This window comes from Oreochromis niloticus, unplaced genomic scaffold (genome assembly GCF_001858045.2).
Source record: "Oreochromis niloticus isolate F11D_XX unplaced genomic scaffold, O_niloticus_UMD_NMBU tig00002792_pilon, whole genome shotgun sequence".
Classification (NCBI taxonomy): domain Eukaryota; kingdom Metazoa; phylum Chordata; class Actinopteri; order Cichliformes; family Cichlidae; genus Oreochromis; species Oreochromis niloticus.
Window position 1 is genome coordinate 1,965 of NW_020327720.1, and position 25,923 is coordinate 27,887.

The following is a 25,923-nucleotide window of genomic DNA, read 5'->3' on the forward strand; positions in this document are numbered from 1 at the left end:
AGCTTGTTGTTGAGCTCAGGTCCAGCTGTCTCAGATGGGAGGGGTTGGACTTCAGTGCTGCTGCCAGATAATCACAGCTGATCTCTGACAAACCACAGTCCCTCAAATCTGTATAAAGAATGAAAGATGTAAGTTTATTAGACAAAGGTGAGCTTGAAATCATTCAGTGTTTCATCATCTGTTCAGAGCTGAAGAAGGTTCAGAATGTAGAAGTTTAGAAATGGAAACTCCAAACAGCTGAAGCCAACAGGAAGCAGCTTCAAACAAACACAACAAGAGAAAAAACTCTGAATGTTTCACATTAAAGTCGTACATTTCTCAAAAAACAGGACAAAGACTTGAAAAAGTCGTGTTTTTCCTTCCAGGACCACATGGCTTCACTTTAAAGGTGAAGTGTGAAAGAAATGGACATATTTGAAGTCCAACACCTTTTTCCAGTCACATTATTAAAGCAGACAAACTACAAGCTCATTTTCATTCCAACAAGTCATCTTCTGACCTGGACTAACAACACTGGTCTCTATGTGCAGCTGGCTGTGAGACCAGTGCTCAGGAGCGTCTACAAAGTGCAACACTGAAAGAACATCACACACTCATTTGCTTCCAGCACTTTCACACAAACATCTACTGTCATTATTGTCACCAAACTCTGTGGATCCTTTATTGCAAATTCAAATGGGATCAAATGGTCAGACAAAAGAGGGTTATGAGGAAATATGATGAAATGTTGTGTATTAGCAGCAAGTTATTGAATCATTTTCCTCAGAAACCAAACAAAATGATTGACAAACATGTTTTTACAAACTCAGTGTTGGACTTGGATCAGCAGGATAAGCTGATGTTTAAAGGCATTTGAGTCTCGCTGTATGAGAGTCCAGTTATTCCTCAATATTTATGGATGATGTTCTTTCAGTGTTGCACTTTGTAGACGCTCCCTGAGCCTCACAGCCAGCTGCACATGGACCAGCTGACATTACCCAGCATTAGAGGCGGTTGTAAAAAAAATGGATTTTCCTATTTAAATGGTTTTAATTTGAATAAAGCGATGTTGATTCATTCAATCCTGAATGGATTTTTAATATAAATGTATTTTGCCAGAATCTCAGGTTAAAGCTCCCAAAAGTATTCAACAACAACCAAACAGGTAAAACAGTAAATGAGAGCAGCTAAACACACAAAGATGGAAACACAGAGCGTGGATCGTTCACTCGACGGCACGTACACGGACACGCCGTCGGGGCTGAAAGTGGACAGCTCACAGATCCTGAAGCTGCAGGTTTCATCTGTCTCCAACCAAAACTGAGTGAACCAGCAGCAAAAGAAGATCCAAACTACGCTTTACGTTTGATGAACATCGTCATGAATTCTCTCTGACTTTGACCTTTACTTCCTGCACAGCTCTCTCTCTCTCAGTGTACTTCAAGAACAGTTTACCTTCAAAAATCTGTTTTCTGCATTATTCACTGCTTATTACGCACCAGTCTGCTGTTGTGTTCACTGCTGTCGGCCTCCGAAAACAAAGCCTCATTTCTGCTGTTCAATACTGAAGAAATTGAAACCTTTTAAATGATGACAGATTACAAACTCTCAGCTGTGTCTGTAATCAAACCTCTGTAACTTTGCTTCACTTCAGCAGCATCAGCTCATGTTCACATGTTGATTCATGGTTTGCTTCAGTTTTTGATCGACTGCAGAATATTTTGAAGGTTATCTGCTATAAAAAGCCAGAAGAGGAAAATCTGCTTCATGTGTTTCTGTTTGATCCTCAGTGACTTTGACACAAAGGCCTCTGCTGTGATGATCACACCTCTGATCAAGTCTCACAAGTGTCAGCTTTGTTTTATACATATGGATATGTGCTGATAAATGATCAGAATTAGAATATTTCCCACTGTCTGCTGTGTGCCGTGACCTTTGACCTGCTAAAGACAGTCAGCTGTGGATTATTCATTGTTGTGTCTGATACTTAGAACTGTGAGGAAGAACACTACACAGTTAATCAGGGTCCCCTCTCTCTGAATCAGGAAAGGTGGGCAGGCCGCGTGTGGGCCGCGGGCCATACGTTGAGTCTCACTGTTTGAAATGTGAACATTGTTCTGCTGCAGTCAATGGACTAAACCAGAGAAGAAGAAAACAGACTTTACCATGAAGATCCTCAGTGTGGATCAGTATAATATCAGCCTGATGTCTGCAGTTTAGTGTCAGCACAACTTTCACATCATATTCATCTCAGCACAACTAAAACATGCTGACTGACCTCAGAGTTTCAAGTCCACATCCTGGACTCTCCAGGAAACCACACAGATGCTTCACTCCTGAATCCTGCAGGTTGTTGTTGTAGCTCAGGTCCAGCTCTCTCAGATGGGAGGGGTTGGACTTCAGTGCTGCTGCCAGATAATCACAGCTGATCTCTGACAAACCACAGCCCCTCAATCTGTATAAAGAATGAAAGATGTAAGTTTATTAGACAAAGTGTGAGCTTGAAATCATTCAGTGTTTCATCATCTGTTCAGAGCTGAAGAAGGTTCAGAATGTAGAAGTTTAGAAAATGGAAACTCCAAACAGCTGAAGCCAACAGGAAGCAGCTTCAAACAGGAAACTGTGGAGAGTTTCAGACTATATGTCCTGATGCAGCCAGTTGGATTTTGGAGATTTGAATCTCTGTTCTGTGACTAAGTCCTTGAATCATTTCTTCCAGTTGGTCCAACAAGACAGACTAAGTGTTGGACATGTGTTGTGGCTCCATTAGGGGAGCTTCTAAATGTGATGTGATGGCCCCTCTGGGTCTGTCAGGTCACAGCACTGAAGAGAGCTCAAACTGGGCACACAGTTGTTCCAGTCTGGACCAAAGACTCTATACTGGGACTGAAGGACTGCTTTGACTGCACCCACTGGGACTTTTTAAAGGCTCATGTTCTCACTTAGATCATCGATTTCTACTTACATTTCTTTCTGGGGAAAATGGGGATTACTTTGAAAACAGGAATTATTTTCCCCAATAAGCAGCCCTGGATTAGTAAATCACTCCAACATGTTCTCAGGCAGAAGAAGCTGTCTTGTTATGAGGGAGAGAAGAAAAAGATTGAGGCACAGAAACGTGTTGAAAGAGAGATAAAGCAGCTAAAATCAGGTGTAAAAGTAAAGCAGAGGATGAGCTGAATAAAGGACACTCAAGGCTGGCTTGGAAAGGAATGAAGTCCATGGTGGGGATGCAGAACAAGGAGCAAAGATGAATGTGATGCTGAATCAGCAGAAGACTTGGACTCATTGGATTCCAGCTTTGATATCATTGATTTCAATGAAGAGCTTTGTGATTGTAGCAAAGGGCTGGTAGCTCTGAGAGTCCCACTGATGAGGTGTTTGTGTGGAAATCTCTTAGTGGGACCAAAGAGAGAAAAAGCCCTGGTCCTGATGCTGTGGGAGGGAAATGATTGAAGTGTGCTGTGAGGAACTGACTGGGAGATTTTCACACATTTTCCAGTCCTCCTTGGAACAACAGGAAGTTCCCAGCATATGGAAACAAAGGTTAAGTGTCCTATGGCACTCAGTGATGATGGTGCTGTGGCCCCACCACCTCCACCTCTTTGTAAAGGAACTAAGTGTAATCTGAAGCTTCAAATGGAACTAAGACTTCCTCCACTAGGTGGCAGTGTCTGATGAGAAAGTGTTAGTGGAGCTGGCCTGGAGTCAGAAACAGGAAGATGCAGGATTTGGGCTGAAATGGGGAAAAGTGGTTCGCACTAGTGCCTTAAAGCAAGAAGGTTGTAGGTTGAAGCTTGTTGGCCTTTCTGTGGAGGTTGGATGTTCTCCCACAGTCCAATGAAATGCTGCTTAGGTTCATTGGTGCTTCTAAATTGGCTGTAGGTGTGGATGTGAGAGAGTGCTTCTCTCTCTCTCTGTTGGCCCTGTGATGGACTGCTCACCTGTGCAGGTGGACCACGCCTCTTGCCCTATGACAGCTAGGGCACAGGCTGCAGCCCTGTGAGCCTCAGCTGAATAAACAGTTAGCAAAAATGATCCATAGATGGCCTGAAATCCCCCAGTTAGCAGTTTGGTAGATAGCTATGACATGCTAATCCCATCCAGCAGCTGTATTCTACCTGTAAGCTGATCCCTGCTGAGCCAAAGCACTTTTTCAGATACAAATTACAACCTTTAATAGAAACCTATTGGTCAGCATCTTATTAGCCTGCTGTTAGCTTCATTCCACAGAAAACTGAGAGAAACTAACAGAGTTGATAAAGAATAAAGAGAAATGTGCTGATTTAAAGCCTTTGAAGTGCTTCAGATGATCTCTGTCCACTTCTGTCCACTTCTGTCCACTCATTCATTCATGTAAGCTTCTAATGCAGCTTTGATCTTCACAGTCTGCTTCATGAAACTCATTCTAACCCTGAATGTCAGAGTGTTCCTCCTTCTCTTTCCCATCATTCATGCTGGCAGTGGAGGAGATTTGGATGTTGGACTGTGTTTTGGATGATGTGTGTATGTTTGTGTTGGACTGCTGTCTGTAAAGCAAACACACATTTTGCTTTGGATTTCAGTGTCACACAGACTTTAAGGTGGAATGAAGAGTTGGAGAGTTTCACAGAGAATTATCCAGTGGAGGATTTTTCTTCTTCTTTGAAGGTTTGAAATGTGAACATTGTTCTGCTGCAGTCAATGGACTAAACCAGAGAAGAAGAAAACAGACTTTACCATGAAGATCCTCAGTGTGGATCAGTATAATATCAGCCTGATGTCTGCAGTTTAGTGTCAGCACAACTTTCACATCATATTCATCTCAGCACAACTAAAACATGCTGACTGACCTCAGAGTTTCAAGTCCACATCCTGGACTCTCCAGGAAACCACACAGATGCTTCACTCCTGAATCCTGCAGCTTGTTGTTGGAGCTCAGGTCCAGCTGTCTCAGATGGGAGGGGTTGGACTTCAGTGCTGCTGCCAGATAATCACAGCTGATCTTTGACAAACCACAGAGACTCAATCTGTATAAAGAATGAAAGATGTAAGTTTATTAGACAAAGTGTGAGCTTGAAATCATTCAGTGTTTCATCATCTGTTCAGAGCTGAAGAAGGTTCAGAATGTAGAAGTTTAGAAAATGGAAACTCCAAACAGCTGAAGCCAACAGGAAGCAGCTTCAAACAAACACAACAAGAGAAAAAACTCTGAATGTTTCACATTAAAGTCGTACATTTCTCATAAAAACAGGACAAAGACTTGAAAAAGTCGTGTTTTTCCTTCCAGGAACCACATGGCTTCACTTTTACAGGGAGTGCAGAATTATTAGGCAAGTTGTATTTTTGAGGAATAATTTTATTATTGAACAACAACCATGTTCTCAATGAACCCAAAAAACTCATTAATATCAAAGCTGAATGTTTTTGGAAGTAGTTTTTAGTTTTAGCTATTTTAGGGGGATATCTGTGTGTGCAGGTGACTATTACTGTGCATAATTATTAGGCAACTTAACAAAAAACAAATATATACCCATTTCAATTATTTATTTTTCCCAGTGAAACCAATATAACATCTCCACATTCACAAATATACATTTCTGACATTCAAAAACAAAACAAAAACAAATCAGCGACCAATATAGCCACCTTTCTTTGCAAGGACACTCAAAAGCCTGCCATCCATGGATTCTGTCAGTGTTTTGATCTGTTCACCATCAACATTGCGTGCAGCAGCAACCACAGCCTCCCAGACACTGTTCAGAGAGGTGTACTGTTTTCCCCCCTTGTAAATCTCACATTTGATGATGGACCACAGGTTCTCAATGGGGTTCAGATCAGGTGAACAAGGAGGCCATGTCATTAGTTTTTCTTCTTTTATACCCTTTCTTGCCAGCCACGCTGTGGAGTACTTGGACGCATGTGATGGAGCATTGTCCTGCATGAAAATCATGTTTTCTTGAAGGATGCAGACTTCTTCCTGTACCACTGCTTGAAGAAGGTGTCTTCCAGAAACTGGCTGTAGGACTGGGAGTTGAGCTTGACTCCATCCTCAACCCGAAAAGGCCCCACAAGCTCATCTTTGATGATACCAGCCCAAACCAGTACTCCACCTCCACCTTGCTGGCGTCTGAGTCGGACTGGAGCTCTCTGCCCTTTACCAATCCAGCCACGGGCCCATCCATCTGGCCCATCAAGACTCACTCTCATTTCATCAGTCCATAAAACCTTAGAAAAATCAGTCTTGAGATATTTCTTGGCCCAGTCTTGACGTTTCAGCTTGTGTGTCTTGTTCAGTGGTGGTCGTCTTTCAGCCTTTCTTACCTTGGCCGTGTCTCTGAGTATTGCACACCTTGTGCTTTTGGGCACTCCAGTGATGTTGCAGCTCTGAAATATGGCCAAACTGGTGGCAAGTGGCATCTTGGCAGCTGCATGCTTGACTTTTCTCAGTTCATGGGCAGTTATTTTGCGCCTTGGTTTTTCCACACGCTTCTTGCGACCGTGTTGACTATTTTGAATGAAACGCTTGATTGTTCGATGATCACGCTTCAGAAGCTTTGCAATTTTAAGACTGCTGCATCCCTCTGCAAGATATCTCACTATTTTTGACTTTTCTGAGCCTGTCAAGTCCTTCTTTTGACCCATTTTGCCAAAGGAAAGGAAGTTGCCTAATAATTATGCACACCTGATATAGGGTGTTGATGTCATTAGACCACACCCCTTCTCATTACAGAGATGCACATCACCTAATATGCTTAATTGGTAGTAGGCTTTCGAGCCTATACAGCTTGGAGTAAGACAACATGCATGAAGAGGATGATGTGGACAAAATACTCATTTGCCTAATAATTCTGCACTCCCTGTAAAGGTGAAGTGTGAAAGAAATGGACATATTTGAAGTCCAACACCTTTTTCCAGTCACATTATTAAAGCAGACAAACTACAAGCTCATTTTCATTCCAACAAGTCATCTTCTGACCTGGACTAACAACACTGGTCTCTATGTGCAGCTGGCTGTGAGACCAGTGCTCAGGGAGCGTCTACAAAGTGCAACACTGAAAGAACATCACACACTCATTTGCTTCCAGCACTTTCACACAAACATCTACTGTCATTATTGTCACCAAACTCTGTGGATCCTTTATTGCAAATTCAAATGGGATCAAATGGTCAGACAAAAGAGGGTTATGAGGAAATAGGATGAAATGTTGTGTATTAGCAGCAAGTTATTGAATCATTTTCCTCCGAAACCAAACAAAATGATTGACAAACATGTTTTTACAAACTCAGTGTTGGACTTGGATCAGCAGGATAAGCTGATGTTTAAAGGCATTTGAGTCTCGCTGTATGAGAGTCCAGTTATTCCTCAATATTTATGGATGATGTTCTTTCAGTGTTGCACTTTGTAGACGCTCCCTGAGCCTCACAGCCAGCTGCACATGGACCAGCTGACATTACCCAGCATTAGAGGCGGCTGTAAAAAAAATGGATTTTCCTATTTAAATGGTTTTAATTTGAATAAAGCGATGTTGATTCATTCAATCCTGAATGGACTTTTAATATAAATGTATTTTGCCAGAATCTCAGGTTCAAGCTCCCAAAAGTATTTCAACAACAACCAAACAGATAAAACAGTAAATGAGAGCAGCTAAACACACAAAGATGGAAACACAGAGCGTGGATCGTTCACTCGACGGCACGTACACGGACACGCCGTCGGGGCTGAAAGTGGACAGCTCACAGATCCTGAAGCTGCAGGTTTCATCTGTCTCCAAGCAAAACTGAGTGAACCAGCAGCAAAAGAAGATCCAAACTACGCTTTACGTTTGATGAACATCGTCATGAATTCTCTCTGACTTTGACCTTTACTTCCTGCACAGCTCTCTCTCTCTCAGTGTACTTCAAGAACAGTTTACCTTCAAAAATCTGTTTTCTGCATTATTCACTGCTTATTACGCACCAGTCTGCTGTTGTGTTCACTGCTGTCGGCCTCCGAAAACAAAGCCTCATTTCTGCTGTTCAATACTGAAGAAATTGAAACCTTTTAAAATGATGACAGATTACAAACTCTCAGCTGTGTCTGTAATCAAACCTCTGTAACTTTGCTTCACTTCAGCAGCATCAGCTCATGTTCACATGTTGATTCATGGTTTGCTTCAGTTTTTGATCGACTGCAGAATATTTTGAAGGTTATCTGCTATAAAAAGCCAGAAGAGGAAAATCTGCTTCATGTGTTTCTGTTTGATCCTCAGTGACTTTGACACAAAGGCCTCTGCTGTGATGATCACACCTCTGATCAAGTCTCACAGTGTCAGCTTTGTTTTTATACATATGGATATGTGCTGATAAATGATCAGAATTAGAATATTTCCCACTGTCTGCTGTGTGCCGTGACCTTTGACCTGCTAAAGAGAGTCAGCTGTGGATTATTCATTGTTGTGTCTGATACTTAGAACTGTGAGGAAGAACACTACACAGTTAATCAGGGTCCCCTCTCTCTGAATCAGGAAAGGTGGGCAGGCCGCGTGTGGGCCGCGGGCCATACGTTGAGTCTCACTGTTTGAAATGTGAACATTGTTCTGCTGCAGTCAATGGACTAAACCAGAGAAGAAGAAAACAGACTTTACCATGAAGATCCTCAGTGTGGATCAGTATAATATCAGCCTGATGTCTGCAGTTTAGTGTCAGCACAACTTTCACATCATATTCATCTCAGCACAACTAAAACATGCTGACTGACCTCAGAGTTTCAAGTCCACATCCTGGACTCTCCAGGAAACCACACAGATGCTTCACTCCTGAATCCTGCAGGTTGTAGTTGACGCTCAGGTTCAGCTCTTTCAGATGGGAGGGGTTGGACTTCAGTGCTGCTGCCAGATAATCACAGCTGATCTTTGTCAAACCACAGCCCCCCAATCTGTATAAAGAATGAAAGATGTAAGTTTATTAGACAAAGTGTGAGCTTGAAATCATTCAGTGTTTCATCATCTGTTCAGAGCTGAAGAAGGTTCAGAATGTAGAAGTTTAGAAAATGGAAACTCCAAACAGCTGAAGCCAACAGGAAGCAGCTTCAAACAAACACAACAAGAGAAAAAACTCTGAATGTTTCACATTAAAGTCGTACATTTCTCATAAAAACAGGACAAAGACTTGAAAAAGTCGTGTTTTTCCTTCCAGGAACCACATGGCTTCACTTTTAAAGGTGAAGTGTGAAAGAAATTGACATATTTGAAGTCCAACACCTTTTTCCAGTCACATTATTAAAGCAGACAAACTACAAGCTCATTTTCATTCCAACAAGTCATCTTCTGACCTGGACTAACAACACTGGTCTCTATGTGCAGCTGGCTGTGAGACCAGTGCTCAGGGAGCGTCTACAAAGTGCAACACTGAAAGAACATCACACACTCATTTGCTTCCATCATCCAACCTGAAGAGGAAACAGAGACGCCTCCCCTTCAAAGTAAAAGCTGCTCCTTTTGGACACAGTATCAAAGAAAGTCTACAGTATAACATAGAAAAGACAGAAAAAAGTTTTGGTTGTTTTTAAATTGTGCAGAAATGAAACTACACTAAGCTCAATTATGTGACAGACATTTCATCCCGTGTCAGTTTGGCCTCATCCTGGGCGGATTATCCAGCACACACTCTGACCACAGGCCCAGGGGCCACGCACAGCTGGGCTCCATCCAAGAGACAGGAAACAAACCAACACAATAATAAAAAGCACCATGTGATCTTCTTACATCTTCAAGACAAACATAGTAAAAACAGGAGCATATTTGTTTCCTGATAAAATGATGTGACAGGTAGAACAGAGTAAAGTGGTGGTGTTACAGCCTTTCTCCCCTCTGCTGCCGAGGCTGTTAGTCTCTCCCAAACTCAGCTACAGGACTTCCAAATGAATGAAAGCAGCAGAAGTGGCTTTACAAATGAAAGAGGAAGAGGAGAAGAAGAGGAGAGGGAGGCCACCCTGACCATCACTCCAGCTGAAAACATCACACTTCCATTAAAGTTGGTGAGAAAATGTTGAGCAGGATGAGCTGCTGGCTAATCTGGAGGCTGTAGCAGCAGCTCACAGTCACAGTGGATTTCCACTCATGAAAAAGCTCTGGCTGCTTCATTTCTCATCTCATATCAGAGACTTTAGTGAAGCTGTACTGTGATGCTTCCATATTCCAGTGAGGCCTCCAGAATGATTTCAGCTGTTCTGTACACACACTGTGTGCCCTGTATGGCTCAAAGTCTCTGCAGCCTGTTTTTATCTGCTATCATCAGATCTTCATCATCCTCATTCACATCCCTCACACACTCTACAGCCTCATCAGCACTGACTTCATCTTCACTGACTGATGGAGCACAACATGAACCTGTGGAGGCTGAAACACTGTCCTGTCAAACATCTCCCCGTCACCACTCCACTTCTGTCAGCCTTTAAATGAACCCTGCTCAAGTCTGTCACTTCTGTTTGGAGCCAAAAGAGGTCAAAGATGATGCCACTACATTCTTGTCTAGAAGATATTAAAGTGTATTTGGTGACACACAAAAAAGGCTCAAGTTTAAGTACAGTTTGGGTCCACACATGTCCAAACCCTGGTGTGTGGGCCTACTTAGTACTGAGAAAAGCCCACTAAAAGAACGCCCACCAGACCAAAGCAATGGTTTTGACTTGATCAGCATTAACCCCGCCCCTGACTTTGATGGGTGAAGTTGACAAATAAAATGTATTTATGAACAGCGATGCAGGGCCAGGAGTAGCAACGTGAATTAAATAAATACATCATTAAATAATTCATTATCAATATTTTTAATTAATCATGTACATTTTTAATTAATTACTGAAATAAATAATTCATTAGTGATGTATTTATTTAATACAACCATAAAATTATTGCTAGTTTACTCAAAATAAATTGAAGACATCAATAATAAAGGTTAAATTATGATAATGAATACATGCAACTATAACTGATGACATAAGAATTTGGATTTTTTAAGCTAAAGCGAAGGTGCTGACTCACTTGGCATGTTTCTCTCAAATCCTCCCTAATAACAATAACATAATTACACTTTAGCCACAAGAGGGCAGCAGCATTAATACAAGTCCCGTGTATATAAAGGTACAGTGATTATATTACAGGGATTTTGACAAAAACAAAACAGAAGTTGATGGCAGTGTGTTTTTCCATAACATACCAACCAAAATAAATAATAAAAACTTTATAACTTACAGAGCTTTTTTAGAGACTTTGACCACTGGCAGCAGCCTCAGAAGAGCCTCCTCTGAAGCAAAGTATTTCTGCAGGTTAAACTCATCCAGATCTTTTTCTGATGACAGTAAGATGAAGACCAGAGCTGACCACTGAGCAGGAGACAGTTTATCTGTGGAGAGACGTCCTGATCTCAGGGACTGTTGGATCTCCTCCAGTAGAGAACGATCATTCAGTTCATTCAGACAGTGGAACAGATTGATGCTTTTCTCTGCAGACAGATTCTCACTGAGCTTCTTCTTGATGTACTGAACTGCTTCTTGATTGGTCTGTGCGCTACTTCCTGTCTGTGTCATCAGGCCTTGCAAACGAGTTTGATTAGTCTTCAGACCCAAGAGAAAACGAAGGAACAAGTCCAGGTGTCCATTGGGGCTCTGTAAGGCCTTGTCCACAGCACACTGGTGGAGAGATTGGAGTTTTGGTTTATCAGATAATTTAGGCCACATGGACGTTGTTTGTTGTTCTTCCAGCAGATTGAGTCCAGAGTTGATGAAGGTCAGATGGACATGAAGAGCAGCCAGAAACTCCTGAACACTGAGATGAACAAAGCAGAACACCTTGTTCTGGTACAGTTGTTTCTCCTCTTTAAAGATCTGTGTGAACACTCCTGAGTACACTGAGGCTGCTCTGATATCGATGCCACACTCTGTCAGGTCTGGTTCATAGAAGATCAGGTTTCCTTTCTGCAGCTGATCAAAAGCCAGTTTTCCCAGTGACTCAATCATCTTCCTGCTCTCTGGACTCCAGTGTGGATCTGTCTCAGCTCCTCCATCATATTTGATCCTCTTGACTTTGGCCTGAACCACCAGGAAGTGGATGTACATCTCAGTCAGGGTCTTGGGCAGCTGTCCTCCCTCTCTGGTTTCCAGCACATCCTCCAGAACTGTAGCAGTGATCCAGCAGAAGACTGGGATGTGGCACATGATGTGGAGGCTTCGAGCTTTCTTGATGTGGGAGATGATCCTGCTGGCCTGCTCCTCATCTCTGAATCTCTTCCTGAAGTACTCCTCCTTCTGTGGGTCAGTGAACCCTCTGACCTCTGTCACCATGTCGACACACTGAGGAGGGATCTGATTGGCTGCTGCAGGTCGTGTTGTTATCCAAAGGCGAGCAGAAGGGAGCAGGTTCCCTCTGATGAGGTTTGTCAGCAGCTCATCCAATGAGGTGGACTTTCTTGTTTCAGTCAGGATTTTAGTTTTGTTGAAGTCCAAATTAAGTCGACACTCATCCAGACCATCAAGTATGAACACAACCTGGAAGTCTTCAAGCCTGCAGATTCCTGATTGGTTAGTTTGATTAAAGAAGTGATGAACAAGTTCCACCAAGCTGAACTTTTCCTCTTTCAGCACATTCAGCTCTCTGAAAGTGAATGGAAATATGAACTGGATGTCCTGGTTGGCTTTGTCTTCAGCCCAGTCCAGGCTGTATTTCTGTGTTAAGACTGTTTTCCCAATGCCAGCCACTCCCTTTGTCAGCACTGTTCTGATTGGTTCGTCTCTTCCAGGTGAGACTTTAAAGATGTCTTCTTGTCTGATGGTTGTTTCTGCTCTGTCTGGTTTCCTGGATGCTGTTTCAATCTGTCTGACCTCATGTTCATCATTGACCTCTGCAGTCCCTCCCTCTGTGATGTGGAGCTCTGTGTAGATCTGATTCAGGAGGGTTGGGCTTCCTGCTTTAGCGATGCCCTCAAACACACACTGGAACTTCTTCTTCAGTTGGGCTTTAAGTTCACGTTTACAGAGTGGAGCAAATATTTCTGAAGGTAAGAAATTCAGAAACAAATATTACACAATAAATATCACAGCCTTTCAGGACCCTGAAAGGATGAATGTCTATTGGTCCATTTCTTGAGCTATTAGGAAAGATCAATATTCAGTCTTTAGAGAAATTTTCTTACTGCTCTGCAGATGGTCAGCCATCTCATGCTGCTTAAGTCTCCTCAAGAAGTGGAGTGTGATCTTCAGAAATGCTTCTCTGCAGCTCTTTCTTTCATCTTCATCCTCACCTCCAAACATCTCCTCATCCTCCATCTGGCTCTTTAAAGTTTCTGGGTGATCTGGACTCAGAAGCTTCTGGATCTTCTTCAGCTCGTTCTTCACAAACATGGTGATGTTGTCCTCCAGCCGCTGGAAAAGAAGACTATATGAATTACCCAGTGGTAAATGGACTGGTTCTTATATAGCTCTCTGTGATACTCTGTGCACACAAAGCATTTTATACAACATGCCTCATTCAACCAAGCACATTGTTCTGTGCTTAAATACTTTCTTTCACACTCTGATGGATGCATCAGAGGGCAGCTTGGGTTTAGTACATTACCCAGTACATTTGCCAGCCAGGGTTTGATTCACAAAGCTTCTGACTAGTAGCTGACCTGCTCACCTCCTGAGCTACAGTCACCCCAATCTGACTGAAATCATGGAGCCCAAACTCTGATTTATGTTGGACACACTGACAATCCTCTGGTCCACAAAGTGCAGCACAGAGGTGACTGAAAAGAACAAATGTAAACGTAGTACTACAAACCATAACCACAGAGTCCAGGTGTGTTTGATGTTGCTGTGCAGACTGACCAGTGGAAACCTCTGCTCTCTCCTGCTCCACTCTGTGGAGGAGTAATGAATAATTAGCTCATGTTATGTCTGTCCACACACAGACACAAGCTAAAGGTCCATGAAGTGATGTTTGGATGGGTTCAGTCAATCAGATGACTGTCATGGTGAAGCTTTGCTAGTCCTGGTGATCCCACTGAGAATTAACAACTCAGTTTCCAGATGTCTGTAGTTTTCTGCTCAGTTTCTTTAGTCCCAACAGCTCTTACCATCTCCTGCATAAAGCTTTCCCTCCATGCTCAGATGCCCTGGAACAAGGTGCTCTCTTTATATCAGTGACTGGTTTAAAGGGACAACTTGCAGTGCTCGCCAAACTTTGTGTCAGCAAAAGTAGTTCTAATGTTTATTACACTTTTTACATTTTTACACACACAAATCAATGAACGCAAAAACATAAACTTTTCACATATTTTGTTTCACAATGTTACAAAACTCAGTTCACAACTACACAGTCTGATTTACAAAATATTTATGAGCACAGTTTGAGCCGATGTATGTCCCGAGTCTGTGGACTCAGTGGTTTTGTTTTGATTGTTATTGTCTTTTGTTACAATTTCATCCTGATTAAGATTTTCTAGTTCTGAGGTTTTGGTTTCTGTGTTCCCTCTGTACTGTGTTAGTATTGTGTCTCTGTGTTCACTTCCTGTTTTATTTTGACAGTGCCATGTCCTACGCTAGTGTGTCTACTTTTGCTTCCCCTTGTCTGGTTATGTCCAATTAATCCTGCTGTGTCTCCAATTAATCCTGCTGTGTCTCCCTCCCTTTTCTCATTCCCTGATTGTTTTTTTGTGTATATGAGCCCTTTGTTTTCTCCTGCTTGTTGCCGGGTCGTCTGTGTTATCTCCCCGTGTCTCCGTTTAAGATTTCAGGTTAGTTTTTTAGTTTTTTCAGTAGAGGTTATCTTAGCTTCTGCACAGGCCATCTCCGCTGCACTTCACCGTTTCAATAAAGCTCACTCACTTCACAGCAGTGTCGGCATCTTGGGTCCTTTATTAAATTCAACATGGCTCGCCCCGCTAGCCGTGACATAAGATGTGAAAACAATATCCAAAAAACATGAGGGACAAACAGGGAATAGTTTGAAGGTGCAGGGCCAACAAACTGAGTCAAGCCATAAACTCAGAGTTGATTGAATAAGCATTTTGAATTGGCTGATCTGAGTTACTTCAATCAAGTCTATGTTCACTTTGAGTTAAGATTATACATGATTAATGTAAAAGAAAAAAGCCATCATCAGCAACTGATTCTGATTCAGCAGGTTTTCAAATCTAAACGGTACCCATCCCTAGCTGGCTGTAGTTAAACCTTTACTTAAAAAGCATCCCTAGACCAGCTGTCTTAGCTAATTATAGGCCAATCTCCAACCTGACAATCGTTGGAAGAGTAGTTGGGGGGAGACAATCAGAGGGGCAGTGTGATGATCTTAGGTTACAAACTACCACAGTCAAGTCCAGAGGTGGGTAGTAACGAGTTACATTTACTCCGTTACGTTTACTTGAGTAAGTTTTTGAAAAAAAAAAAAGTACTTTTATAGTACCTTTTGGTGCTTTAATGGCTAACATTAATCTGGCTGGCACACATGTTAATGTTAGCCACTTAAATATTAGCAGTTAGCTGAGGCCACAAGAAGAAGAGGCCCTAGAAGAACGATGGATGATAAGATTAGATTTTCAAGACTAGGCAGAGACGTGTTTTCCTTTACTGTCTCTTACAGAGGAGGGAGCAGATACCAGACGAGGTCACGGAGGTACGGGGAGGATTCGCAGCAGACAGCAAGACTGCCACGTCCATGCGAGAGAGCGATGGCTACAATAAGCTCTGTTTTTGTCTCCCTATATAATGGTGTACAGCCCATTTGAGGGTTATCCTCTCTGTGAACCAGATGCTTGATTTCACACAGAGGTCCACCAACTGAATTTGATCAGTTATGGAACGATTTACCTCGACAGGCTCCTTCACTCGCTGCTTTTAAACCTGCCTTAAAACACACTTTTACTCCCTGACCTTTGACCCAATGTGACATGTTGACTCACTACCTCAGACAGCTTAAAAATAGTCTTTTTGTTTTTTGGTGCTGCCTAAGAGAACCGTAAAATATCTGTCCTATATACAGTTATGTTCATATATTTTTGTACTACATCAGGAAACTCAAAAATATAGTTTGTAATATTTTAATCCTTATTTTTAAAACTGTTTTTGTCATTTTTCTTCTCCCATTGCATCAAAAATCATTATTTACACTGAATAAATGAGTCAGCAGCTCTCTTACATTGTTGCTGCAGGTTCATTACTGAACTGTGGAGGATGTTCTTTGGACCGGTCACTCCTCACAGACACACAGCTGGATGCTGCAGATCCTGCTCCATCCTCTTCCTCCATCTTCTTGATGTCAGGGTGGAGTTAGTCTGAGAGGTAAACACACACTCAGAGGTGTTGTTGTACTGGAAGCATCACACTGACGGGTTTTCATAGTTCTCATTGATCATTTCATGGAGTTTCTGTGGTAAACACTGTCCTGTGACGTATGTGTTATGGTGAGGGTCATGAGGGCTAACCAGCCCCACTCCTTACTCCTCATATTTCAGCCTGAAGCACAAGAACAGCCTAAACCTAACCAGCAGGCTGTAACCTCAAAGGGACTTCATGGTTAGAAATAAAGGTTCAATGAAATGAAGCAGATCATAAAAACACGAGTTCCAACTTTAAAAGAAGCATCCACACGATGACGGCACAGCAGAGGAGCACTTTCTCTAACACACTGATTCAGTTCCACTGACACAAGGACACACACAGGAAGGCACACACACACACACAAGCCTTTATAAGAAACAACACAATCATCTGCGCTTGTCAATCCAAGTCCTTAGCCCATGAGCCTGCGGTATCAGACCACAGATATTCCCTTACTTTGAAAAAATAAGAAGAGGCCCTAGAAGAACGATGGATGATAAGATTAGATTTTCAAGACTAGGCAGAGACGTGTTTTCCTTTACTGTCTCTTACAGAGGAGGGAGCAGATACCAGACGAGGTCACGGAGGTACGGGGAGGATTCGCAGCAGACAGCAAGACTGCCACGTCCATGCGAGAGAGCGATGGCTACAATAAGCTCTGTTTTTGTCTCCCTATATAATGGTGTACAGCCCATTTGAGGGTTATAGCCCATGAGCCCGCGGTATCAGACCACAGATATTCCCTTACTTTGAAAAAATAAAGACAGTTTTCAGAACAGACCTGATAGTTCTGCTACAGCCTGTTTACCAATATAATCAATATCAGATATCAGAGCAACAGAAACCTCGGTGATCAGGACGCTGGGACTGAGAACAGGAAGTGGCTCAAACGTCACAGTTTCATGACGTCAGCCTGAACTCCACTCACGGAGTTTCTGTCGCCATTGTAGTTTTTAAAGTCCCGTGATGAAGGCGGGTCTTTCTGTGAGTCCGCATGCTCATTGGCTAATAGCTCGAGATTGACACATCGTTATCCAATGAGCGTGCGGGAACTTCCGACATAAAGTTGTTTCCTTTGAAAAACCAAAGTCTGATTATTTTTGCCTCCACTGACGGAGCCTGTTGTTCCCGCCACAGAGACACAGTAATGTCAGAGCGGTGTTAACACTCACCCTGCCTCAGCACAGCTCTCACTCTCCTCCTGCTCTCTCACACTAAACGGAGGCTCAGCTAAACTCACTTCCTCTCTACTTACAGGAAACCAGCGCTCAGAGGAGCCGACCGGCCTCACATTTCACCCACAGACACGAACAGCGTGGAATTATTTTATGTCATAAGAAGAAACATATTCATGTTAACACTCACCTGCCTCAGCTCCACCTTCCTCCTCCTGCTTTCACTTTCACTACTGCTCCCTAAACACAGAGGATGCTGGGACTTGTTGTTTTTTCCTTCCGTCTTCCTCTTTGTTTGTGTTCAAGTTATTTCGATCATGTAAACATCAACAGAACACGTGAAGCCACACAGAGTTTGTATGTCGAGGTAGGTAGGAGGTGTGTTGTCTTCGTAGCGCTTGTTAAAAATAACACAGCATCCACTTATGCTTTGCAAGCTACTGCTCCAAACATTTTATTGACACCATTCATTCCCTCACACCACAGACCAGTCTTCTTTTATGTGCTCCCCCGGAGGCATTCATGAGCTTTCTTAAATACAGCGCCCCCTGCTGGTAAACTTTATCATTACACGAACACCTACATATCAACACATCCCCTTTCCTCTGAATTATATACAACATAGGTCTTATAAACTAACATATACACATAATTATTTTACATTAATATTTTTTCAATTGTTTTTTTTTCACCACCATCAGAATATAAGATAAAAACAAATCCAGTTTCAGCTTTACAGATTAAGCCTAACTGGTCTTTTGGCCTTACGCTCTGACCTCCTCAATACAGGTCCTGAAACCACTTCACTTCTCTCCACATACTCATGTCCATCCAGTGGTTTCAAATCAGACACTGTCTCTGCATGTGACACATCAACATTTTCATCTTCCTCACCACATTGTTCCTCCTGAAATGTCTCTTTAGTCTTCAGCAAGTTGCGACGGTTCCTTCTGAGCACATGACCTTCTTCAGTGCTTACGTCATATGATCTCGGACCTGCTTCCTGAAGAACAATGGCTTTCCTGCTCCATGCATTCTGATCTTGGATTCTCACTACATCATCCTTTGCAAGCAATCCAAGTGCTCTTGTTCCCTTGTCGTAACGCCGATTTTGTTTCCATTTCAGATGCTCTTGCTTTTTTATAATTTCTTCACTCTGCTTGCTTTCTGCATAGCAGGGCAAAGTGGTGTGTAGCTTACGACTCATCAGCAGTTCTGCAGGGGATAAACCACAGTCAAGAGGAGCAGTCCTGTAGCTCAGCAGAGCTAAATAAGGATCTGATTGACTGTCTGTAGCCTTCTTCAGAAGCTGCTTGATGATATGCACTCCTTTTTCAGCCTTGCCATTTGCCTGTGGATGTTGAGGACTTGATGTGACATGTTTAAAGCCATATTCTCTTGCAAAATTCTGCCAATCTTTGCAATTATAGCAAGGACCATTGTCACTAATGACAGTTTCTGGTATTCCATGCCTGGAAAAGATAGACTTCACATGTGTGATCACATTATTAGCAGTTGTACTTGTAAGCAGAGCAATCTCAGGAAAGTTAGAGTAATAATCTATCACCAACAGATAGTCTTTCCCATTAAAATGAAATAAATCTGTTCCTACTTTCCTCCAAGGCTCTGTAGGAAGTTCAGGAATCATCATGGGTTCTCTTGCCTGTCTGCTCTGAAACTTGTTGCATGTTTCACACTTTCCGATCATGGTCTCAATGTCTTTATTAATACCAGGCCAGTACACAGTGTCTCTAGCCCTCCTTTTACACTTTTCTATTCCCAGGTGTCCCTCATGTATTCGTTGAAGTATCAGCTGTTTCAGACTATGTGGTATCACAATCCTATTGCCTCTCAACAGCAGTCCATTTACCACATTGAGCTCTGATCTAACATGATAATACTTTGAACAAGACCCTCTGGACCAGTCTCCTTGGATATTTTCCATCACCGTTTGCAGCTCCCTGTCTGCAGCTGTCTCCTCACATACTTGTTTTATCTTTGCGTCAGACACTGGCAGAGACTCCACTATCATATTAACATGATCGTCTACTTCTGTCTCAGTGGAGCTCGCGTGACACACCTGTGATGCTCGCGACAGTGCGTCTGCTAAAGCTAAATGCTTGCCTGGTGTGTATATCAAGTCAAAGCTGTACCTCTGCAGTTTCATCATGAGACGTTGAATCCTCGGCGACATCTCATTCAGACTTTTCTTAATGATTGACACAAGTGGACGATGATCTGTCTCAACTGTAAAGGTAGGAAGACCATAAACATAACAGTGAAAAATATCAAGTCCATATGCCAGCCCAAGACATTCTTTCTCAATCTGAGCATATCTGGTTTCAGACTCAGTCATGGATCTAGAAGCATAAGCAACTGGTTTCCAGCTCCCCTCTTCAGCTTGAAGTAAAACAGCTCCAAGCCCATCCTTTGAGGCATCTGTTGAGATTTTCAAACTCTTAGTTGGATCATAATATGCAAGCACTGGGCGCGTTGTCAGTGTGGTTTTTAAATCATTCCATTCCTTTTCATGCCTCGCTGTCCATTTAAATTCTATGGAATCACGAAGTAACTCCCTTAGAGCTGATGTTCTCACTGACAAGTTAGGTATGAATTTTCCAACAAAGTTTATCATTCCCATCACTCTGAGCACACCTCTCTTATCTGTCGGGCGTGGCATTGTTGCGATGGCTTTTATTTTTCTTTCATCTGGCTCAATACCTCCAGCAGAGAATTTGTCTCCCAAAAATGTTATTTCCTTTACACCAAAATGACACTTCTCATGATCTAACTTTAATCCATCCTCCCTCACCCGTTGCAGCACCTTCACCAGTCTTTCATTATGTTCTTGTAGGGTGGAGCCCCAAATAACCACATCATCAACATAACAGCGAACACTTTGTAATCCCTCTAACATGTTGTCCATGGCACGATGAAAAATCTCAGATGCTGAGATTATGCCAAATGGCATTCTGAGGAATCTGTACCTGCCAAAAGGTGTATTGAAAGTACAGTATTTTGAACTTTTCTCATCTAGCTTTATTTGCCAAAACCCCTGTGCTGCATCTAGCTTTGAGAAGTATTTGGCACCTGCCATTTCACTTGCAATCTCTTCACGCTTTGGTATCTGGTAGTGCTCACGCTTTACGGCTTGATTTAAATCGCCAGGGTCCATGCATATTCTCAAATCATTGTTTTTATTCCTTTTATCCACACACACCATTGAGTTTACCCACTCAGTTGGTTCTTCCACTTTTGTAATGACCTGCAACTGTGACATCCTGTCCAGTTCTTTCTTTAAACGGCCCTTCAGTGGAGCTGGGACTCTACGTGGTGAATGGATCACTGGCTCTGCATCCTCTTTCAGCTGGATACTGTAAGTGCATGGTAGACATCCCAAACCTTTGAAGACATCCTCATAATGCTGTACAATGGAGTCAACTGCGCCTCGCTGTCCACTTGCTGCTTCTGCACAGATGATGTGATACACTCTTTCTACTAGGTTTAATCTTTTGGATGTCACGCCACCCAGCAGTCACAACCTTCTGGAACAACATTAAACAATACATCATAATCTTTATGTTTTATTGTCACTTTAAGTCTGCATTGACCACTACTTTCAATATTCTTTGCATTGTAGTCTTTTAGAGGCACTCCTTTCGTTATTATTTTGGGCTTTGGTTTCATAGCATTGATCTCTGTCATGCTGATTAGGTTTGCCTGTGCACCTGTATCAATCCTTAGTGCCACCAAAGTTCCTTGTATTGGGAGTGAAACAATCCACGTGTCTTCATAATCTGAGCGTCGCTCACTGTCTTCTGCTACGTTATGCTCACTTTTTACATCCTCAAGTGACACTATGCCCACAAAGAAAGTCTCGCTTAAATCAGTCTCTTCAACTACATGTACCGATTTGGGTTTGGCTTTCGACAGACATTGTTTGGCAAAATGATTTTTTCCATTGCATTTCAAACATCTTTTGCCATAAGCTTGACACTGTCTCGGTTCATGTCAGCCACCACATCGCTTACAGGAGTACACTGTATCCTCTTTGCTGGACTTCTGCGACATATTCTTCCTCATTTTCTTTTTAACCACAGCTATTTTTGCACTATTCAATTCAGTTCAATTTTATTTATATAGTGCCAAATCACAACAAAAGTCGCCTCAAGGCGCTTTACTGTATATTGTACAGTAGATCGCACAATAATAAATACAGAGAAAAACCCAACAATCATATGACCCCCTATGAGCAAGCACTTTGGCAACAGTGGGAAGGAAAAACTCCCTTTTAACAGGAAGAAACCTCCGGCAGAACCAGGCTCAGGGAGGGGCGGGGCCATCTGCTGCGACCGGTTGGGGTGAGAGAAGGAAAACAGGGTAAAGATATGCTGTGGAAGAGAGACAGAGATTAATAACAGATATGGTTCAATGCAGAGAGGTCTATTAACACATAGTGAGTGAGAAAGGTGACTGGAAAGGAAAAACTCAATGCATCATGGGAATCCCCGGCAGCCTACGTCTATTGCAGCATAACTAAGGGAGGATTCAGGGTCACCTGGTCCAGCCCTAACTATATGCTTTAGCAAAAAGGAAAGTTTTAAGCCTAATCTTGAAAGTAGAGATAGTGTCTGTCTCCCGAATCCAAACTGGAAGCTGGTTCCACAGAAGAGGGGCCTGAAAACTGAAGGCTCTCCCTCCCATTCTACTTTTAAATACTCAGGAACAGCAAGTAGGCCTGCAGAGCGAGAGCGAAGTGCTGTAATAGGGTGATATGGTACTACAAGGTCATTAAGATAAGATGGGGCCTGATTATTTAAGACCTTGTATGTGAGGAGCAGGATTTTGAATTCAATTCTGGATTTAACAGGAAGCCAATGAAGGGAAGCCAAAACAGGAGAAATATGCTCTCTCTTTCTAGTCCCTGTCAGGAGTCTTGCTGCAGCATTTTGGATTAGCTGAAGACTTTTCAGTGAAGTTTTAGGACATCCTGATAATAGTGAATTACAGTAGTCCAGCCTGGAAGTAATAAATGCATGAACTAGTTCTTCAGCATCACTCTGAGACAGGATATTTCTAATTTTAGAGATGTTGCGCAAATGGAAGAAAGCAGTCTTACATATTTGTTTAATATGTGCATTGAAGGACATGTCCTGGTCAAAAATGACTCCAAGGTTCCTCACAGCATTACTGGAGGCCAAGGTAATGCCATCCAGAGTAAGAATCTGGTTAGATACCATATTTCTAAGATTTTCAGGGCCGAGTACAATAACCTGAGTTTTATCTGAATTAAGAAGCAGAAAGTTAGCGGCCATCCAGGTCTTTATGTCTTTAAGACATTCCTGCAGTTTAACTAATTGGTGTGTGTTACCTGGCTTCATGGATAGATAGAGCTACGTGTCATCTGCATAGCAGTGAAAATTTATGCTATGTCTTCTAATGATGCTGCCTAAGGGAAGCATGTATAATGTAAACAGAATTGGTCCTAGCACTGAACCCTGTGGAACTCCATAATTGACCTTAGTGTGTGAAGAGGACTCTCCATTTACATGTACAAATTGGAGTCTATTAGATAGATATGATACAAACCACTGCAGTGCAGTACCTGTAATACCTACAGCATGTTCTAATCGCTCTAATAGGATATTATGGTCAACAGTATCGAACGCTGCACTGAGGTCTAGCAGGACAAGCACAGAGATGAGTCCACTGTCAGAGGCCATAAGAAGATCATTTGTAACCTTCACTAAAGCTGTTTCTGTGCTGTGATGAGCTCTGAAACCTGACTGAAACTCTTCAAATAAGCCATTCCTCTGCAGATGATCTGTTAGCTGTTTGACAACTACTCTTTCAAGGATTTTTGATATGAAAGGAAGGTTGGAGATTGGCCTATAATTAGCTAAGACAGCTGGGTCTAGAGATGGCTTTTTAAGTAACGGTTTAACTACAGCCAGCTTGAAGGCCTGTGGTACATAGCCGATTATTAGAGATAGGTTGATCATATTTAGGATTGAAGAATTAATTAATGGCAGGACTTCTTTGAGCAGTTTTGTAGGAATGGGGTCTAAAAGACACGTTGATGGTTTGGAGGAATTAATTATTGAAGTTAACTCAGAAAGATCAATTGGAGAAAAAGAGTCTAACTTAACATCGATGGTACTAAAAGTAGCTGTAGATAATATTACATCTGTGGGATGATTATTGGTAATTTTTTCTCTAATGATAAAAATTTTATCTGTGAAGAAGTTCATGAAGTCATTACTAGTTAACGTTAAAGGGATTGTTGGCTAAACAGAGCTCTGACTTTTTGTCAGCCTGGCTACAGTGCTGAAGAGAAACCTGGGGTTGTTCTTATTTTCTTCAATCAGTGACGAATAGTAAGATGTTCTGGCTTTGCGGAGGGCTTTCTTATAAAGCAGCAAACTATTTCTCCAGGCTAAATGATGATCCTCTAAATTTGTGACACGCCATTTCCTCTCCAGCTTACGAGTAATCTGCTTTAGGCTACGTGTTTGAGAATTATACCACGGAGTCAGGTACTTCGGATTTGAGACCTTAGTTTTCACAGGAGCTACAGTATCCAGAGTCGTACGTAGTGAGGAGGTAAAATTATTAACAAGATAATCGACCTCTGTTGGAGTAGCGTTCAGATAGCTGCCCTGCTCTATGTTGGTACAGGGCATTGAAGATGATAACAGTGGGTGGATTATATTCTTAAACTTAGTTACAGCACTTTCAGAAAGACATCTACTTTGATAAAGTCTACTCTCCACTGCTGTGTAATCAATTATTGTAAATGTAAATGTTATCAGGAAATGATCAGACAGCAGAGGGTTTTCAGGAAACACTGTTAAATGTTCAGTTTCTATGCCATATGTTAAAACAAGATCTAGAGTGTGATTAAAGTGGTGGGTGGGTTCTTTTACATTTTGAAAGAAGCCAATTGAGTCTAATAACAGATTAAATGTGATGTTGAGGCTGTCATTTTTAGCATCTACATGGATGTTAAAATCACCCACAATAATTATTTTATCTGAGCTGAGCACTAAATCCGATAAAAAGTCTGAGAAATCAGAGAGAAACTCTGTGTAAGGCCCAGGTGGACGATAGATGATAACAAGTAAGACTGGTTTCTGAGTTTTACAGCTGGGGTGGACGAGGCTAAGCATCAGGCTTTCAAATGAATTAAAAGTCTGTCTTGGTCTTTCGTTAATTAATAGGCTGGTGTGAAAAATGCTGCCACACCGCCCCCTCGGCCTGTGCTTCGAGTACACTATCATGTACTGCAGTGACGCTTGTCTCATTAAATGTCCTTGCATGCTGCAGGGCTAACTCACTTGCATGACTCAGTCTTTCTGCTTCATCTAGAGTCAGTTTGGAATCTCTGAGCAGCCGTTCTCTAGTACGTTTATCATGGATCCCATACACAATTCGATCACGAACCATAGAATCTTTCAGCTCTCCAAAATCACATGACTGTGCCTTTAGCTTCAAATCAGTCACAAAGCAATCAAAAGTCTCTTCTGGTTGCTGCGTCCGAGATCGGAAAACATACCTTTCATATACTGTGTTCTTCTGTGGTGAACAGTGTGCATCAAACTTTTCAACCACTTTGTCGTACTTATTCCTGTCACCAACTTCCTCAAACTCAAACGTGTTGAAGACTTCAATGGCTTGAGGACCAGCTACCGTGAGCAGCAATGCAATTTTCCTGGCATCAGGTTTAGAGTCCAGTCCCATGGCAGCCATGTACAGCTCAAACTGCTGCTTAAAACACCACCAGTTGCTGTCCACATTCCCCACCAGTTTCAGTCCTTTCTGTGGTTTCAAACTTTCCATCTCAAACAGAACTTTGAACTGCTATCGCTTCCACTCTTCCACTTTTACTCCTGGTACCATGTGTTGTCTTCGTAGCGCTTGTTAAAAATAACATAGCATCCACTTATGCTTTGCAAGCTACTGCTCCAAACATTTTATTGACACAGTTCATTCCTTCACACTAGTGGTGGGCGGATCGATCCAAATATCGATAGTATCGATCCCAAGTCGGCATCGGTATCGGATCGATACTAGCCTGGTGAGATCGATTCTTTACTTTGAGTTCTGCTTGTTTGCTATGGTCTAATACGCGGGCGGTATTCCACACATAGCATGAGGCGCCTACTTAACATTATTCAGCACTCATCTTTGTTTAACCCTGAGGCTCTAGTCATCTCACTTGATGCTGAAAAGGCCTTTGACCGTCTGGAATGGCCGTGTCTTCTTTTCACACTTCAAGAATTTGGTTTAGGTGACAACTTTGTTAAATGGATCCAGATCCTTTATACTTCCCCACTTTCGGCAGTGATTACCAATGGTTATAGGTCGGACAATTTCAGTATTGAACGTGGCAGTCGGCAGGGCTGCCCGCTGAGCCCCTTGTTATTCGCCCTGGCTATGGAACCCCTTGCCACAGCC

At 42.3% G+C, this 25,923-nt stretch overlaps 1 protein-coding gene across 1 annotated transcript; it reads right to left on the reverse strand.

Moving 5' to 3' along the window:
- Positions 1–2,388: 2,388 nt before the first annotated feature.
- LOC109197944 (protein NLRC3) lies at positions 2,389–17,959 on the reverse strand (the record flags this gene model as incomplete). Its single annotated transcript, XM_025904621.1, has 7 exons — positions 17,547–17,959; positions 16,110–16,245; positions 13,755–13,833; positions 13,126–13,354; positions 11,190–12,984; positions 8,699–8,875; positions 2,389–2,434 (listed from the first exon to the last, which is right to left on the reverse strand). Coding segments are annotated over exons 2-7 (2,436 nt in total), but the record flags the coding sequence as incomplete, so codon positions are not given.
- Positions 17,960–25,923: the final 7,964 nt, after the last annotated feature.